This window comes from Rattus rattus, chromosome 15 (assembly GCF_011064425.1).
Source record: "Rattus rattus isolate New Zealand chromosome 15, Rrattus_CSIRO_v1, whole genome shotgun sequence".
NCBI lineage: Eukaryota > Metazoa > Chordata > Mammalia > Rodentia > Muridae > Rattus > Rattus rattus.
The window spans coordinates 7,757,776-7,776,802 of record NC_046168.1 but is presented as its reverse complement, the minus strand read 5'-3'; the positions used below and the strand labels follow the sequence as shown (position 1 = coordinate 7,776,802).

Genomic DNA, 19,027 nt, shown 5'->3' with positions numbered 1-19,027 from the left:
CTGCTCTTCCAGAGGTCATGAGTTCAATTCCCAGCAACCACATGGTGGCTCACAACCATCTGTAATGAGATCTGGTGCCCTCTTCTGGCCTGTAATCACATATGCAGGCAGAATGCTGTACATAAAATAAATAAATCTTTAAAAAAAAAATAAGCAAAAACCCTATGCTTATAAGATTATGGTCTTTAATAGTTAGAGTTGTTTTACATGAAAATGCACCTGAAGTACCAGTGAGAAGGTCTTCTACAAGTTCTTCACAGACAAATGTGATTCCTTTTTTTAGGATAGGATCTAGAAGTTCTTTTTCCTTTCTTAGGATAATAGACGGGAGGACAGGAAGAATATTTTGGAGAGCACAGTTTCAAGCCAAGGATTAGATGATAGTGACTTTTGATGCTTACAAACTGCCACCATATAGAATTGATTGGGATATCTGAATTGAAGCTAAGAAATTAAAGAACTTTGTTGACTGACAAAGAAACTCCTCTTCAGTTTGAAAATATTATGATACTTGGTGATGGGATTTGTATTTTTAGTGGCTTATTTCCTTAGTATTACTTACCATACATGGTATTCTTTAAAAAGAAAAAAAAAGAAAAAAAAAAGAACTCCCGGAAGTACAAACTTAAAAGTTATTTTTAGTGAATCTTAAATTTAACTGAGCAACCTTCTACTCATATTAATGTCTTGATTAAATATCACAAGCAAAGTACACATGAAGTAGAAGAAGTCTAGTTGGTAAGTGAGTCAGCTCAAATATAAGAATGTTTTCGTAGCTGGGCGTAGTGGGAATCCCAGTACTGGGGGACAGAGGTGGTAGGTCTCTGTGAGCTTGAGGTGGCACGGTCATTTAAAGCTGAAACTGGAGTGTTGAAAATAAAATTCAGTTTTGTAATGTATGGCAAGAAGTGTAAGGTGGCAGTGGAAATGTGTATTTCTGACAAGTTAAAAAGAAGGAAAAATAGCAGTGACAGGAGCTGTTATTTAAATTAAAGTAGTGGATACAATAAATATTGTCACAAATTGCGTTAACTTTTTTTTTAAAACAGATGTGAGTACTGAGTACTAATAACATCAAAAAGTATATTCAAGCTAGGCATGGGAGTTATTTCTGCAATCCCAGTATTAAGGGGGCTACAGCAGGAGGACTGTTACGAACTCAAGGCTGATTTGGGCTCTACAGATGAATTCAAGGCCAACTTTGGTATAGTGTGAGATTGTCTCACAATAAAGCCAAATAATAATAAAAATATTGTGCTCAAGATTGATTTGATTACCTGTTTATAGTGCTGACGAATTTCTGTTGAAAGCTGTTCTGGTATGTTACATATAATAAATATTTACATAGCCTTGTTTATTTTTTTTTTTCTTTTTTCTTTTTTTCGGAGCTGGGGACCAAACCCAGGGCCTTGCGCTTGCTAGGCAAGTGCTCTACCACTGAGCTAAATCCCCAACCCCCATAGCCTTGTTTATTAAACCATACATTTTAAGTTTAAATGAAGCCAACAAAATGAAATAGGTATATAGGTGATTTTTCCCCATTATTGTTATTTGTTTTGCTTTAATTTTTTAACATTTATTTAATTTAACATTTATTTATTATGTGTATTATGTGCATGCATACATGCACATTACTCATTCTTGTATCTGGCAAACTTCCTAGAGAAGGACAATGATCTTCCTGCTAAAACTATATCTTGCCTTTTAACTTTTCAAGTGTTTAGTTTCTATTCTAAGATATTCTGTCTAGTGGTATATTTTTGTTCCCCTTTACTCATAAAATACTATGATTTTCTTTAGTTCAGTTTTCATCTTTTGGTAGAAATCCTAATTGTGTGTGCATGTGTGTACATGTGTACGTGTGTACATGCATGCCACTACATATATGGAGGTCAGAGGACAACTACAGAAGTTTATTCTCTCCTTTCACCCTTTAGTAGAATTTTTAATGGGTTTTAATAAACTAATCAGGATTTTAAAAATCTCCTTAGGAACTTATCTCCCTTCCTCCCCAACACACACAAACAGTTCACATGAATAGTTAAGAAAAATACCTTCTTAATCCTATTGTAATTAGAAAATTTAAGTTATTGGGAATCAAACTAAACATTAGTTTTATTATCTTTAAAAGTTATTGTTGGGTATGCAAGGTTGAAACTTGCCTATGATAGGTCATGCTATCTAGTGTAACTGAGATGAATCTGTACATTAGAGGAATTGAAGTCAGTAGTTGAAGTGTCCACATGACTAAGTACCAAATCCTCACTGTTTATATCATTAGTATTAAGTTCTTAAAATAAATATTTAGTTGACTGATTTATTTTCTGTCTCTTTAATAGGAACATGAATCTGAGGGTGGAAGAACACCTTTGATGAAAGCTGCAAGAGCTGGTCACTTGTGCACTGTTCAGTTTCTTATTAGCAAAGGTAAAGCAAGTTCAGAAAGTGGTTGTTTCCAAAAGCCTTCCATTTCTGAGAAAAACAGTGGTAAAAATAATCAGACTTTTGTCAATGTATTGTATGTAGTAAACAACAGTTTGTGAGATGATTACTGAAATTTTTCCATTAGTCTTGAGTTTTTTCATCAGACAGTATATGATTGTTCCTGAAAACTGGAGAGGGTAAAAGTAAATAACTGCTCTTCTCCAGGAAACATTGAACATATTCAAGGCAGTTTTGCTGCAGACGCAGGTGAGAGATGCTATACTCTTTGTCATACAATTGAATTAACAGCATACAAAAGTCTTTTTAAAATTATATCTCAAGGCCTGTGCATAGCTATGATGATTGATGCATACCCTATTCCATCAGGCAGAAGCAAGTAGATGGATCTCTTTGAGTTTTTGGCTGGCTTAGTCTGACTGACCTGTAAGTTCCAGTCCATTCAGAGCTACACAGTGAGATCCCATCTCAAATAAGTAAATATTCCTTGAAACAATTGCATAAACAAGACCTATACAGTGACACTACCAATAGGTATCCCAACATGGATGGTGAATCTTACAAGGCCCAACCCCTTAAGATTAAGAGCTATAGGTAGTTAATGGATGCTGGTGTGAGGGGGTGATTATGAAGTGGATAACTTCTAGAGTTCTCTTATGCTTGTATAATTAAATAGAAGACCTAGTCATACCCATCAACAACTGCCAAAAGTATAATAAGAATTTCCAAGAATAGGAACACATTGAGGACTGCCTTCCTAGGTTGTAGGAGTTGCTAAATGATTGCATTGTCTAAATTTATTATTAAACAATAATCTCATGTTGTACTAGAAGATCATTAATTATATTGTCTTATCTTTCTTAAAAAAGATTTTTTTAATACAACCTGGGATTGTGTTTAGCTGAAGATTAAATAAAATACAATAGTACGTTGTTTTTGTTTTGTTTTACATGATATCGTTTAGAGTCACTTGATGGGACTTTTGGTTTGTGAATAAAGTTCTATTTCTTGATCTGATTCTAGTGACACAGGTGTGTTCACTTTGTGAAAATTTCAAGCTATACACCTATGAATTACACTATTTTATATCTGTATTATACTTGGAAAAATCTTTAAACAATATTGTAAATTGGCTTGATTTTACCTTTGTTAAGATTATGGTTTTTCTTTAAAGGTGCCAATGTGAATAGGGCTACAGCCAATAATGATCACACAGTAGTGTCACTGGCATGTGCAGGAGGCCATTTGGCAGTGGTTGAACTACTCTTGGCTCATGGAGCTGACCCTACTCATCGACTTAAGGTATTCCATTCTTTTTGTTTCATTTTTGCTTTTTTGAAGCAGTGTTTCTCTGTAATTCTGGCTGTCTCTGCACCTCACTATGTAGACCAGACTGGTCTCAAACTCCCAGAGATCCTCCTGCCTCTGCCTCAACAGGAGCTGGTATTGAAGGCATGCATAACCACACTCAGCTCAAGGCATTCTGTTTAGCATAGTGTATAAGTAATTCCAGCTGAGTATGGTGGCATATGCCTATAACACTGTTAGTAGGAATGCCAAAGCAGTACCTATGTCAGTTCAAAGCCAGCATGGGAAACATACTGAGACTGAATCAAGAAAAAATAAACCAGCAAACAAACCCCACCAAATAATAAGATATATTATTATTAAAGGTTTGCTTGATAGTGCTTTTAGTGCTTAATATTTGCTACTATTAATGAGATTTCAGCTGCCTGTGGTGGCATAGCCAAAACAGCAGGATTACCTTGAATCCAAAGTAAGTTTTGGGCTAAATAGCAGGACTGTGTCTCAAAACCTGAAAGTAAAAATACATTTGATTTTTATACGACTTACTAAGTAATTTTGTCAGAGTCTAAGAATAAATTTATAAAGAATTAACTGTGGCCAATTCTTTCTTAGGATGGATCAACAATGCTTATTGAAGCTGCAAAAGGTGGCCATACTAATGTTGTTTCTTATCTGTTGGATTATCCAAATAATGTTCTGTCGGTTCCCACCACAGATGTGTCTCAACTTACCTCTCCGTCACAAGATGAATCTCAGGTAGAGTAAAATAGACTATTTCTTGATAAAAGTATTCTTTGAAAGTTTTTGTTTAATGAAAGCAGTAGATCTTTTCTATTAAGTTATCCTGGAAGTTCATAGTCTTCTCCAATAAATATGTTGGAATTTTATTTTCTCTTTTACTCAAATAAAACTTGAACAAGAGTAAATTGGCCAGTACATAGTGAGTATGTGATTTGTACTTCTCACTATAATTCAGACTGTAAAGCTTTCACTTGAGCAAGTGATAATAATATTATTTAACCTAAATCATCAAACACATAGATTGTCTTCAATCTTTTTATTTAGTATTCCCAGAAATTATTCTTTGGTGAAGGCATAAGAAAAAATTTTAAGCTCTAATAAATAAAGTAAGGGGGAGGGAGAGTTGGTTCAGCAGTCAAGAGCACTTGTCCTCTTGCAGAGGACCTAGTTTCTGTTCCCAGCACCTTCATGGTGGTTCACAATCATCTGTACCTCCAATTCTGGAGCTCCTGTGCCTTCTTCTGACTTCAGGAGCACCAGGCTCACATGTGGTTTGCATACATATATTCAGGCAAACACTTATATACATAAAATAAATCTAAAAAAGAAAGAGGTGAATGTTACTTTATATGAAGAAAACATAAAGCAATATGTGTTTTGTTTACGGAACTTCATTTTCTTATGTGATCTGAGGTGACTTTTTTCTGAGTTGATGTTTTAGGTTCCACGAGTACCCATACACACACTTGCCATGGTTGTGCCTCCCCAGGAACCTGACAGAACTTCGCAGGAGACGTCTACTGCCCTTTTAGGAGTACAAAAAGGTTAGTTGTTGAATTATTTTCCTTAAAACTGATATTTTTTCAACTAGTTAATAAAGTTACTTTAATAGTACAGAGATATTTAATGTGCCTGTGTCTAATTGAGATACATAACTTTGACAAAGGTCAGTACTATGAGAGGATATTTAAAATAGGAAAGTCCTATATACCAGAAAAATGCCTTTCTGTTTTCCTGTTAACATACTATTAGATGTAGTTTTCCATTGGCCAAAAGTAAAATTACTTAAGAAATAAATTAAGCTTTTTAGTATACTAAGGCAAAAACTTTTGCCAAACCTTTTTTTTTTCCTACCTGATAGCTCTTGTTTTGTTTATCAAGATGGCCCGGAACTCAGTAGTTACACCAGGCTGGGCCTGATCCTGTGGCAGTCTTTTCTGCCTCTGTCTTAGTTATAGAAGGATGAGTATTGCTATGACACCCATCTTGTATTTGACAATATTTTAGCCAAACTGTAGTTTAATAATAAATGTGTTGGCTACCTAGTAAATCTTTACAGTATCAATTTAATTAATGAGAAAGAGGTTGAGGAATTGCATTCAGTTTATGTAATGCTGGAATATAATGGGTGAGCTGAAGAAATAATTATCAGCCTGTGAACTTGGATGATTAATTATCGAAACATATATGAATAAAATCCAGATGACTTTTTTAATGAATTAAATTCATCTTGTTAATGAATTAATCCAATCTGACCTGGAACTTTCTATGTAGCCTAGGCTACCCTCATTCAAGCTTATGGCAGTCCTCTTGCCTCAGCTTCCTGAGTACTAGGTTTATAGGCTTGAACCCCAAATAATTATTAATAGGCATATACACTGTTTGAAGGATTCAAGCTTATTAGCTCTGGTGTAGTTCTTCTATCTTTTCATTTGTAGATATAAAGTGTCTTCTTTTGATAATTTTATGTTGTAATATCTGAGTTTGCTGAAGTAATTTCTAGGCTACTATAAACTACATAAGATTTGGAACTATTGGATAGTACTGAAACATTTATATAGCATACATGAGGCCCTGGTTTTTAAGACCAGTAGCATCTGTCCAAAGAGCTTAACATAAAAAATTTTAGGAAGATATCTTATTTAGTGTATTGTAAATAAAAGACTGTTGAAAACTAAATAAGTATGTTAATGTAGCCACCATGCCTTGCTTCCTGCTATTTTTAATCTTAGCAGATAAAAACATAATTTTTAAAGGAATCTGAACAGTGTAACCAGCTAACGCCCTTTTCTAAAATATTTTAAAGTACCTCTGTTTTTGTTTTTGCTTTTTCAGATTAAAAAAATTATTACTGTATTCATGTGTTTGCATGAGATGTGTGTGGGAATACATGTGCACAGTAAATATATGGAAGTCAGAGGACAACTTTATGGAATGGGTTCTCTCCTTCCAACTTTACTTAGGTTCTAGGGATCAAACTCAAGTCACCAGACTTGCAGCAACAGCCTTTGCCTTCTGGGCTACTTTACTGATTCTGTTTTTCTGGTTTGTTTGAGATAGAATCTCATTGTAAGACAACTCCACTATCTTCATATCTGTGCTTCCCAAGTACTGGGATTACAGGCGCATTCCCTGTATGTACCTGATCTGTTTTTGTGTTTGAATGGCTAAACCCTATAAAAGACTGTAAGAATTTAATATATAATGGGAAAGCACTTTTAAAAGTTCACATAAGGGGCCTAAGAGAAGTGTTTAATTCCCAGTACCCACATGGCAGCTCACAACCATCTGTAACTCTAAGATCTGATACCTCACATATATGTACATGCAGACAAAGCACCAACGCACATAAAACAAGTAATTATTTTAAAAACTTTACACAAAACCACAAAATAACCAAAAAATGATCTAGACGAAAGTTCAGAGAGGAATTAGAACATTTTAAATACTGAGCTAATATGTAAGCATCAGAAAACCTTGGGATTTCTTTATGTTTGTATTCATGAGTAATGATTTTGTTTAGAAACTGTCTTATACTAGGAATCTACTTATTTCCTCCTTTCTAGTTTACTATTTTACTAAATGGTATAAAAATTAACCTTGTAAAGACACTTTTTACTAAATTATTAAGAAAGGAAAATAGTTGACATTTATATTTAAATACAGGCATTTCCTCTTAGCTACCTAATAATTATAAAGGATCAAATTGTGATAATTTATTGGATTAAGCTATCAGGTTAGTAAAAATAAAATCAGACTCTTCATAGAGTATATGTCCCTCTAAATTCTGTTTTGTTTTGGTTTTTAAGTCACCTGAAGGCTGGGAAGTAGCTTTATGGTTAAGATTGCTACTCTTCCAGAGAACTAGAGTTTGTTCCCAAGACCTGTGTTAGGCAGCTCACAAGTACTTATAGCTACAGTTCTAAGAGATTCAGTACCCTTTTTGACGTGCATGGGCACATGTACACATAAAAGTAAAATCTTTCAGAATGAAAAAGTCACTTGGGATGGGTATAGTAATACAAGTCTTTATTCCATCACTTGGGAAGCAGAGGCAGGTAGATCTCTGAGTTTGAGGCCAGCTTAGTCTACATAGCAAGATCCAACCTAACTAGGACTATGTAACAAGAATCTGTTTTGAAAAAAAAAAGTATAAGGATATTCATTTTAGATATAAATAAAATCCCATCTTAACACAAAGATGTATTAAGTTTTTAAAATTACATCTTATTTATCTTGTGGGGGGTGGGGGTGGGGAAGGTTGGAGGTCATATTGCTGGGTTGCCCTAGTATTTAGAAAGCCCTGGGTTCAATAGCTAACACTGTAAGTTTGAATTTTATTTTTCTTCCTATTCTTTGTGGTACTGAGTATTGAATTCAGAATCTCACACACAGTAGGCAAACACTTTATAACTGAAGTGTATACCCTTAGCCCAACATATTTTTTGTATAGCTCAGACCTTTTTGAGAAGTACTTTATTTTCTGAGAACTTTATAGTACTTCATTGCCTCTTCCTTCTGACTTGTCACTTCCCCTTCAGACTCGAAATGTAGGTTTGAATTAATCACCCAGTTACTTGTCTTTATGACTCTACTGTTTTATTTTTTTGTATTATTTTTACTTTTCATTTTTTTTCCAGCGTGTCTGAAGTCCATATTATTTGTCTTATAAGTTCTTATAAAATGCTCACTATTGTTCTTTGTGTGTGTGTGTGCATGTGTGCATTAAAGGAGGGAAGAGGTTGATGTCAGACTTTTTTCCTGTATCATTATTTTGAGATAGGACCAGTCCCGGAGTTTAGAGCTCACCAATTTGACTAGTCTAGCTGACCAGTGGCCTCGGTGATAACTCCTGTCCCCCCATTGGTGAGCTTACTGCCTAGGCTTGCTTACACAGCTTTTTATGTGCGTGTTAAGGAGCCAGATTCAGGTCTTCATTACTGTCCACATCTACTCTGTGTGTGAGTGAGTGAGTGTGTAGAAATTCCCAAACAGGAAAAATACGTGCCACCTCACCTTCAGTGTTGTTTATTAGAGTCAGTGTCATGAATACTCACAATCTTTAAAAATTTATTGATTTTATTTTATATGAGTACACTGCAGCTGTCTTCAGTCACACCAGAAGAGGGCATAGGATCCCATTACAGATGGAGCCACCATGTGGTTGCTGGGAATTGGACTCAGGACCTTTGGAAGAGCAGTCAGTGTTCTTAACTACTGAGCCATCTCTCCAGCCCAAATGCTCACATTTTTATGGAAAACCTGTCAATGTTGTAGTTAAAGGGGAATGCTCTGTAAACTTTACTAATATCACTCCTAGTTTTTAATCATGTAATCATGCTTATGTAAGTTTATGCATGCTCACCTAATAATGTGCTTTTACATATAATTGCTTTTAGAAAAAGAGATGGGTTGGATGAATCTGTTACCGTGTACCACAGATGGTCTATCTTTAGATATTTTAATTAAGAGATTTCCATGTTAAAACTGTAGGTAACGAATATTTTCTTTTGATCTTATATTTTTATTGCACATTTTACTAATTAGTTGACACAGACTTAAAAATAATAGGGTTAAGTTCATCACAGTAGAGAGTTAAATATTTAGCAGATGCATACCTCACTTACCTATTATTCATAAAAATAAATAAGTTAATTAATGTACATCATTGATGGGGGAATGTAACTCAATGGTAAAACATTTACTATGCACAAGACCCTGAAATTCCTCTCCAACACTGCCACAAAAGGAAAAGATCTGGGAACATAATAACTCAGTGATAGAATGCTCACCTGTCATGCACAAAACCCTCAGTTAATATCCAGCAACAAAACAACAATAAATGTGATTTTAAACTGCTATAGACCACAGTTCCTAATGTACACTTTTTGAGTTTTGTTATTAGGAAGGGGGAAAAGCTTAGAAGGAAAAAAAAAATGTAGGATAGAGACCAAACCAAAAGAGATGGTGACTACTCTAAATTGTACTAGACATGTCAACTGCATGATATCCATGTACAGATTCTTCTCTGTGTGTGTGTTCACTGTCAGATATATATATCAGATTTATATTTCTGATACATATTTCATTTATATATCTGATATATATCAGAAATATATATCTGACAGTGGGAAATGTTTGAAGAACTTGGAAATCTTATTTTCTGCATCTTTTAGTACTTCATATTAAAATTTTATTGTCAATGAGCCCTTGTCAATATTTCTACTCACTAGCTGGTATTTCTATAGCTTCAGGTGGCATTCTGTTTTTACCACCCTTGGTTTATTGAGCTATAAATTGTGTTAATGCTTTGATGTGTCCCTATCTAGATAGTTCTAAGTTTCTAACTTTGGATAGTTCAACTATTGACTATTTCAAGGAAAAAAACTTTTTATGTATTACATTTTAAATTTTTATGTTTTCTTTTTTTAATGTATGTGTATATGTATGGGAATCAAAGGACAGTTTGCACAGGTTGATTCTCTATTTCCAACACATAGGCCCCAAGATTCACCTCAGGTTGTCAGATGTGCAGCAGTGTCATTTTGCTGGCCCATTTTATACATAAAAAATTATTTTTAAATTTAATGTGTATTCATGTACACTGATTATATTTATGTCTACTATGTGCATGCAATGTCCATGAACACCAGAAGAGGTGTTGACTGTCTGGAACTAGTGTTACAGACAGTTTGTGAGGTACCCAAAACAGGTGCTGGTGGAAACTGAACCCAGGTCCTCTAAAAAGCAGCCCCATCCTACCCTTTAATGCTCTCTCTGTACCTCTCTGGTCTATGAAATGTCACTTGTACTATTTCTAATATGGTTGAGCATATCCTTACTCTATCCTTCTGTCCTTAGCATTCTTCTCTTACTGTGGATCGTCATCTGGGCAGCCTTAGTCCTAGTACAAGAGCAGCTATGTTTGGAAAGTTTTAAGGAAAACTCCTTTATATTTATTCTGCTTATGTCATTGCATTTATTCATGAAGCTGAAATTTTTTACTTATGTTGTGCTAAGGATTTATATAGCTCTTTGTGACAGTTTTACCTTTTTCTTTCCTGTTAATTGTTAAAATGTTTGGCTTCTGTCAAGTCTTATGAAAGTAATAATCAAATAATCTCTCAAATCTGATAGAAAGAATAGTCTTTTCCCACCACTTCGTTCAAGTAGGAATATGAAATTAAATATGACGTGCTTTTCAGATTTTGTGTTAAGAAGTAAGTAGGCCTCTGAAAATAATTGCATCGTGATACTGAAAGTGGTCTTCTGACCTTGCCAAAAATAGTATCCAGGGGGAAACCTTGGATTGTTTTCATAGATAAAACATATATGTATATATTTGAACTACCTAAAGTTTTTTATTTAATTTTTTTAGAGACATGGTCTTAATTGTGTTGGCCTAGTGTTATAAATGTGTGCCACCAGGTCTGGCACGTAGTTCTAAGATCTCTGATTTATTTTCTTTTAGTGTGTAAGTCTTGAGAATGATTGTAAGCTTGAGAATGGTTTAAACTTGAAGATGGTTTTTCTTTTAAAATATATTATGTTGGGGCTGGCAAAGTGGCTCAGAGGGAAAAGGCATTTGTCTCCTAGCCTGATGGCCTAAATTTGATTCTACGTGGTAGATGGAAACTGACCTCTGCAAGTTGTCCTCTGACCTCCACAATATTCTGTGACGTGTGAGCACACACACATCCTTTCTCTCTTTTTCTCCCACTTCCTAAATAAATAAATAAGCAAACTGTTAGGGGAAAAAATACTTTAAATGTGATTATGTATACTTGTAACTCCAACATTCAAGATACTGGAGCCCTGGGATTGTGAGTTTATGGCCAGCCAAATGAGACTCAGTCTCACACAAAACAAACAAACAGATCTTAAAATGATGACCTATGTTTTATATATGCTAACTACAATTCAGAATAATCAGCTGTTTTACCCAGTTTTTTTGTTTGTTTGGTTGGTTGGTTGGTTGGTTGGTTTTGTTTTGTTTTGTTTTTATAGCTTCATTGGGGACTGGAGAGATGACTCTGATATAGAGCAATTGTTGGGTACCAGGTTCAACTCCAATGCCCATGTAGCTGCTCAAAAGCTCTGATAACTTGAGTCCCAATGGACTCAACACCCTCTTCTGGCATGTATAGACATACTTACAGGCAAAACATCCATATACATAAAATAAGTAAATAAAAATTTAAAAACATAGCTTAAACTAAACTGTCAAGCTCACTCTTTTTAAAATATGTAGTATAGTATGTTTTGTTAAACTGGCCAATTTCTGTGAGACTTATCATCATTAAGTTTCCTGGAGTCCTCATTATTGTTACTTTTGTGACATTGAAACAGTCTCACTAGGTAGCACAGGCTGGTCTCAGAGTCCCTTTCTTTTGCTTCAGCCTCCTGGTTGCTAGGATATCAGGCATCCACTGCTCCATACAGTTCTCACTTAGTTTTACTACCCACAAAAGATCTTTTTGCATTTGAACCTTATTCTTATTGCCTCGCCCAAAGCCATTACTTCCTTCTGTATATTTGCCTTTTCTCTGTAAACTTTATTTTAAGTGAAATTTTGCAATATTATAATTTGTATCTGGATCCTTTCACTTATCAGGGGTTCGAAGTTCATCTACGTTGTTAGATGCATTAGTAATTTGTCCCTCTCCCCCACAAGTAGTCCTAGTTCTTCCTGAATAAGATTCAGCCTTGAATTTGCTCAAACAAATCAAGTATATTAAAATTTTTATTTATCCCCTTTGGTTAGGACTGTTAATACTTTTCAGCAGACTTGTTATAAGGGAGAAATAAATATATTTTATAACTTTAAATAATGTTTCCTTTTTAAAATATATTACTGTTTTTCCTATATGGAATATCCCTATTAATAACTCATTGTTTCTTAGGTGGATGTTACTTGTAAGGTTTATTTAAAATTAGTTTAAGTTATCCTTTGTGGTATAAATTTAATATAGTGTTTAGTTACAAAGATACTAAAGTTAAATCTTTGTTTTATTGAGAACAAGGTTCCTGGTAGCTTAATCTAGCCTCAAACTCAGCTATATAACTGGGTATCACCCTTAATCCCTGATTCTTCTACCCTGTATTTTACAAGCATATGGGTTCCATGCCTAGCTAAAGAGGACATTATCTTAAGAAACCGATTTCACAGTGTATTTTAATGTAAGAATATAACTTTGCCAACTTCAAAAAATATTTGCCCACTTTATTCTAATGGAGTAAACTTTACTTGTATAATCATTCCTAAAAGAATTGTTCTGAAAGAACAATTAAACCAATATTAATATTCCAAATGCCATTTTGAGTCTGGTTTAAAATTGATACTTTTTTTTTCTTTTCTTTGTTGTTTTCTTGTACCAAGATATTCACTATGTGGTCCTGGATAATTTACAGAATTTTATATTTTATAAATTTAAATTATAATATTATAAATTTTATAGAATTTACTATATAGAACATTCTGTCCTGGAACTGCGATCTCTCTGCCTGCCTCTGCCTCTGAGTGCTGTGATTAAAGGCATGTACTAGCACACTCAACTAGATTTAAAAAGTCCAGTGATCAACAAAATTCTGAGGTTCTTTTATTCCTACTTTTCTCTTTGTACTATCATAATTTCCAAATTCTTCCTACACTTAAAAGTGTAGTTTTCAATTTTCGAGTTTTTCAAACATTGCAGTTTATGTTGTGTGAAAACAGATGAGATAGTACAGGTTTAATCTATTTCACACTTTTGAATGTGAATATGTGACTTTTGAATCATTCTATAGCATTACTTATAATTGGGGAAGGAAGTCTGGGAGAGGGGAGGGATATAGTTTTTTTTTCCCCTGTGTGTTTTTGTTTTGGGGAATCTGGGGATTTGGGGTTTTTTGTGTGTTTTATTTCCTTCTTTCTCTCTGTCTCTCTGTCTGTTTGTCTCTGTCTGTGTCTCTTTCTCTCTCTCTCTCTCTCTCTCTCTCTCTCTCTCTCTCTCTCTCTCTCTCTCTCTCATGGCACATTTTCAAACATTTTCATGTGCTTAGGTGCATCAAGCAGAAGTCCAGTTCTCTGCAGGTAGCAGATCAGGACCTACTGCCACCTTTTCACCCATACCAGCCTTTGGAGTGCATAGTTGAAGAGACTGAAGGCAAGCTGAATGAACTGGGGCAAAGAATTAGTGCTATTGAAAAAGCTCAGCTTAAGTCATTGGAGTTAATTCAAGGTGAGCCTCTAAACAAGGATAAGATAGAAGAACTTAAAAAGAACAGAGAAGAACAAGTCCAGAAGAAGAAGAAAATACTGAAAGAACTACAGAAAGTGGAAAGGCAATTACAGATGAAAACACAGCAGCAATTTACCAAAGAATACTTGGAAACCAAAGGTCAGAGAGACGCAGAGTCTCCACCCCAGCAGTGCTCTCACAGAGGAGTCTTCATGGCAGGGGAAGAAGATGGCAGTCTCCCAGAGGACCACTCTTCAGAATCGCCCCAAGTTGATACAGTCTCATTTAAAGATCATGGTATTGATAAGCAACAGTCTCCATCATCGGCAGAACAAATTAATTTTGTCCCAGTCCAGCCTCTATCATCTCCACAAAGTAACTTTTCCGGTGACTTAGGTTCTAATGGGACAAATTCTCTTGTGCTTCAGAAAGTATCAGGTAACCAGCAGATCGTAGGACAGCCTCAGATTGCGATTGCTGGACATGAGCAGGGGCTGTTAGTTCAAGAGCCAGATGGACTCATGGTTGCAACTCCAGCCCAGACGCTTACCGACACTCTTGATGACCTGATAGCAGGTGGGTTAAGAAATATATCTAAAATTCTTTCTCTTTAATCTATGTGCTCAACTTCTTTAATGCCCCTTCAAAAACACAATACTTTGTACTTTTAATTTTAAAATTACTCTGATTCCTTAGGAATTTCGGGAGTGAAGTTAAGCCAAATGTGCACTAGCACATTATGGGTGTTTCCCTTTTGTATTTAAAAAACAAAACAAAACACATATCAAAGACAAAGAAATAAAGTTATAATCCTTTAGAAATTTGCTATCAAAGCCATTCTGTTACTTCCTTGGTAGGAGCACTCAGTAGAATCTCTTGTTAGGGCTTAGAAGTATGCAGCTACAGTGACCCATTTAATTTTCTTGCCAATGAATTTCATATTTGGACATCAGAATTTTAAATGACACTGCTTTTTGTTATTAGACCAATTTAATTTTCTCTAAGTAAATGGGAAAAGCTGAACATTATATGGTGTAGAGTTTGGGTTCAGAAGATTAAAGTACATTTAAACTATTGTACTTGATGTTTGGAGATTGGAATTTTTGTTAACTCTTCATAAACAAGCATACAGACACACTTAAAAGTGTGCATGCATACATGGCACATTTGTGCACATACACACAAAAAGAGAAAGGACTGATAATCTTAAAGTTTATGTTTCTGTTTATTGTTGTGTGGAAAATTACAACTAGTTATGAAATGAGGTGCACAAGTTTACTTTCCCTTTCATTGTCCTTGCAGCAGTGGGAAAACAGTGCAATTAATCATTTACCTTCCTAAAGATGGCTGGTGAGTGTATCACCTCCATGAGAGCCCAGTTCAGAATTGCAGCCAGAATGGCTGTTGACAGTGGATGAAGACCAAGAACTAAGATGTAGCTGGAGTGATATTCAAAGGCAGGCCAGTCCTCTGTCTCTTGATTGCAACATTTTTTCCTTATTGTTGTCTGTTTCCTCTTGTCATATTCTCCTCCCCATCCCACCCCAATTATACTATCCCAGTTTCCTTTCTTCTTTTGTGAGCCTGTAGTCTTCCTGATCTTTACTAAATCTTTTAAAATGTGGAATAAGATTAAATCAGGAATTTTTGTTGAGTATATGTGTTATTTCCATTGGTTATAGATGTAATTTTGCCATTGAGGCTTCTCTGCCATGTAATAAATAGTATTGTGAAGAAGAAAAATGTCTAATTTTCTTAAAATTCAAATGCTGCGAAATATTTTAAGGAGTTAGGATTGTTATTCTTTAATTTGAATTTTTATATTTTGTGGTTCTTCTTAAGTCAAGTTTATTTTAACCACAACAGTGCTAAAGGAAACTTGTAGTTAACTTTTATGGTAATTTTACAGATGGTTCTTGAAAGTGTTTATTTTACTATAGTATTTTTAAATAGAAAAGATCTTTTACAGAGTTCACATGAAACTTAAAAATTACCTTAGAAAATATTTTAGTGTTATGTTAATTGACGTAATAAAACTTAGACCTTAAATACTCATCACATTCTAAATAACTTAAATTGCCAAATAAAAAGCTCTATTTTATGAAGTTTCTCTGTTTTGAAATACATGGTGACAATTGTACTCTCTGTTGAAGATGATGACGTGTCTCACTTAAAATTATTTTTTCCAAGTCTAATTTTCTTAATTCATGGTGACAAAAATTACACAAGGTTAATAGCTAACTATAGTTATAAAACTTTCAAGCATATCGGTAGGGTTATGGAGCAAGCCATGGGCAAAATTAATTCTACTTTAATTTATTCTCGTTAGTAATAGAGAAAATAGTATGTATTTTAAAGTTTCACTTGGGTGTGTATATATATATATATATCTCCATAGGGAATGTAAATTTCCCCTTTTAAGAATGTTTTCTCATTATTGCTGCTCTACTCTCAAAATATTGTCATGTTAATTGATGAATTGTTTAAATATATATACATAGCTTATTAATGTCATAACTCATGTCATTTACTCAACCTATAGCATGTAATCTTAGATATGTCAAATTCTATACAGTCCTAAACAGAATATTCAATCTTGATTAGGAACATGCTACCTCAAATCTCTGTCTTCTGAAAGCCTTAGGCTTTTATCAGTTATAATAGCAAGTGATCTTAAAAGTTAAAATGTTTATCTAATTTATCTGAAATTGTATATGATATGCTCATGGAAGCAGTTATTACAACTTTTATTGCTAATATTATGTTTATGTTTTGTTATTTTCTTTAGTTTTAATAGCCACTTATATACTTCCTTGAATTTTTTTTTAAAAAATTACTTCTTGGTTGACACCTGTAATCCTAGTACTTGGGAAGTAGGCACAGGAGGATCAGGGGTTCAGAGTCATCCTAATTACATGTTAAGTTCAAGGCCAGTCTAGGCCATACTGTCTTAATTAAATAAAAAGAAAAGGGAGGAAAATACACTTAGATTAAAAACAAACTGGAAAATACTCTAGAAATTTAGAGCAATTTAAAGAAATGCAAAATAGCTTTGACTGTTGAGCAGTTGTAAAAGCATTCAATAAAATTTCATTAATATAAAGAGGATTGATTAAAAGTCAGTATCAATTTATTATCTATGAAACACTATGTACCAAGCTTAGTGTTAGTTACTTTATTTAAACCATCTTAGGCTGTTTAAACTCATCCCACAAAATAGATTTTCCTATCTCAGTTCTGTTGGAAACTAAAGCTTTGAGAAAGGAAGTAGAGGATATTTCCCCAGACTTTTTCCTGACTCAGGAGTTCCTTCTCATCTTTCTTTAATAAATCTACATCCATCTGCAAGAGGAGTAATATAGGGAGCTGCTAATTATTATAAAATTTTTACTTTGTTCAGCCATATTTAAGAACCTCAGTTAAAGCTAGGCATGGTGGTATAGCCTTAAATTTGGGAACTCATGAAGCAGAGGGAAGGCAGATCCCTGGGTTCCAAGCCAGCCAGAGCTACATTGTGAGATCCTGTTTGTAGAGAAAGAAAAAAAAGAGAAAAAAGAACCTTAGTTGTTATATTATGCATTTGATTTTTAATCAAAGTTGTACATTTATCTTAAAATACTATCTTATATACTTCTAAATTCTATTAGAATAAGTCAGTCTTGTTCTTATATTAAAATTTGATGTGTATGTGAGTTAATATGGTTTTGTGTCTAATCAGTATTGCTGTTGCTACTCTGATGCACTTGTTTATGTCACACTTTTAAGAGGGCCGGAGAGGTGGCTTAGCAGTCAAGAGCACTGGCTGCTCTTCAGGTCCTGAGTTCAATTCCCAGCAACCACATGGTGGCTCACAACCATCTGTGATGGGATCTGATGACTTCTTTTGGTGTGTCTGAAGAAAGCGACACATACATAAAATAAATAAATCTTTTAAAAAAATCATAGTTTAAGTATTTGTTTTAAGTGACACTGCAATGATCATTGTGAAGTTTAAAAATAAAATATTAGGGCTGCAGAGATGGCTCAGAGATTGAGAGCATTTACTGTCCTTCCAGAGTACCCAAGTTCAGTTCCTAGCGCCCATGTCAGGTAGCTCATAAACACCAATAGAACTTGGCATGGTGGCCTTTAATCGTAGCTTTCAGGACACAAAGGCAGATGGCTATGTGAATTTAAGGTCAACCTTGTCTATATAAAGAGTTCCGGGCCAGTCAGGGCTACATAGTGTCTCTCACACATGTACATACACAAAGATCAACCACTCCAGTGTTATGGGATCAGAATTTTAGTTATAGGTACCCCAACGTACATGTGATACATATACAACATAAATACAATAATTAAAAATAAAATAAGTTTTTTTAAAAGAATTTGGAGATCCTCTTATTTCGGAGGGGGATTTATATTTTAAATAATAATTACCTTTGATGTTAATATTTTACTTTTAGGCTTTAATTTTGTTTTCTTTTTCAAGACAGGGTTTATCTGTGTGGCCCTGACTGGCCTGGAATTTGCTCTGTAGACCAAGCTAGCCTCTCCCACAGAAGCAGAGGCTGGTAGGTCTCTGAGGTCCACCTGTTTGAGTCCTGGTGCTAAAAGTGTGTCACCACCACCCAGCTTAAGCTTTAATTAAATGAAAGTGATCATTACTATGACATATACCAAATAATAGTCATAACATTTCTATTTTGTCACAAATGTTAGGGAAATCCTCTATGTTCTTAGCACAGCCCAGTTTGTTTTTTATTGTTTTGATTTAGGGTTTCACTCAGTTGCTCAGTCCTTGGATTGAGCCTGTAACTAGGCAGGCCTTGAACTTGTGATCTTCCTGCCTTGGCCTGTGGAGCAGCTGGATTGTATGACCAGGCCTGGTGCTGTTTTTTGGGGGTTAGGGGGAACAGAGTCTCATGTAGTCTAGACTAGCCTTAAACTCCTAATATTTCATGTTCTATCACCCAAGTATTAAGATTTACAGGTGAGTAGCACCATATTCATTAAGTGATTAAAACCTTACAACATATTTTATTTCTCTAGTA

General features: G+C 34.6%; 1 protein-coding gene across 1 annotated transcript in view; it reads left to right on the top strand.

Annotated features, from left to right (window-relative positions):
* LOC116884342 (ankyrin repeat and KH domain-containing protein 1-like) overlaps positions 1 to 19,027 on the top strand; it is a 102,434-nt gene that overhangs the window by 46,285 nt on the left and 37,122 nt on the right. Inside the window, 4 exon segments of the mRNA XM_032885474.1 lie at positions 2,340 to 2,427; positions 3,617 to 3,744; positions 4,363 to 4,506; positions 5,213 to 5,315. Coding sequence (XP_032741365.1) covers positions 2,340 to 2,427; positions 3,617 to 3,744; positions 4,363 to 4,506; positions 5,213 to 5,315 — 463 coding nt within the window.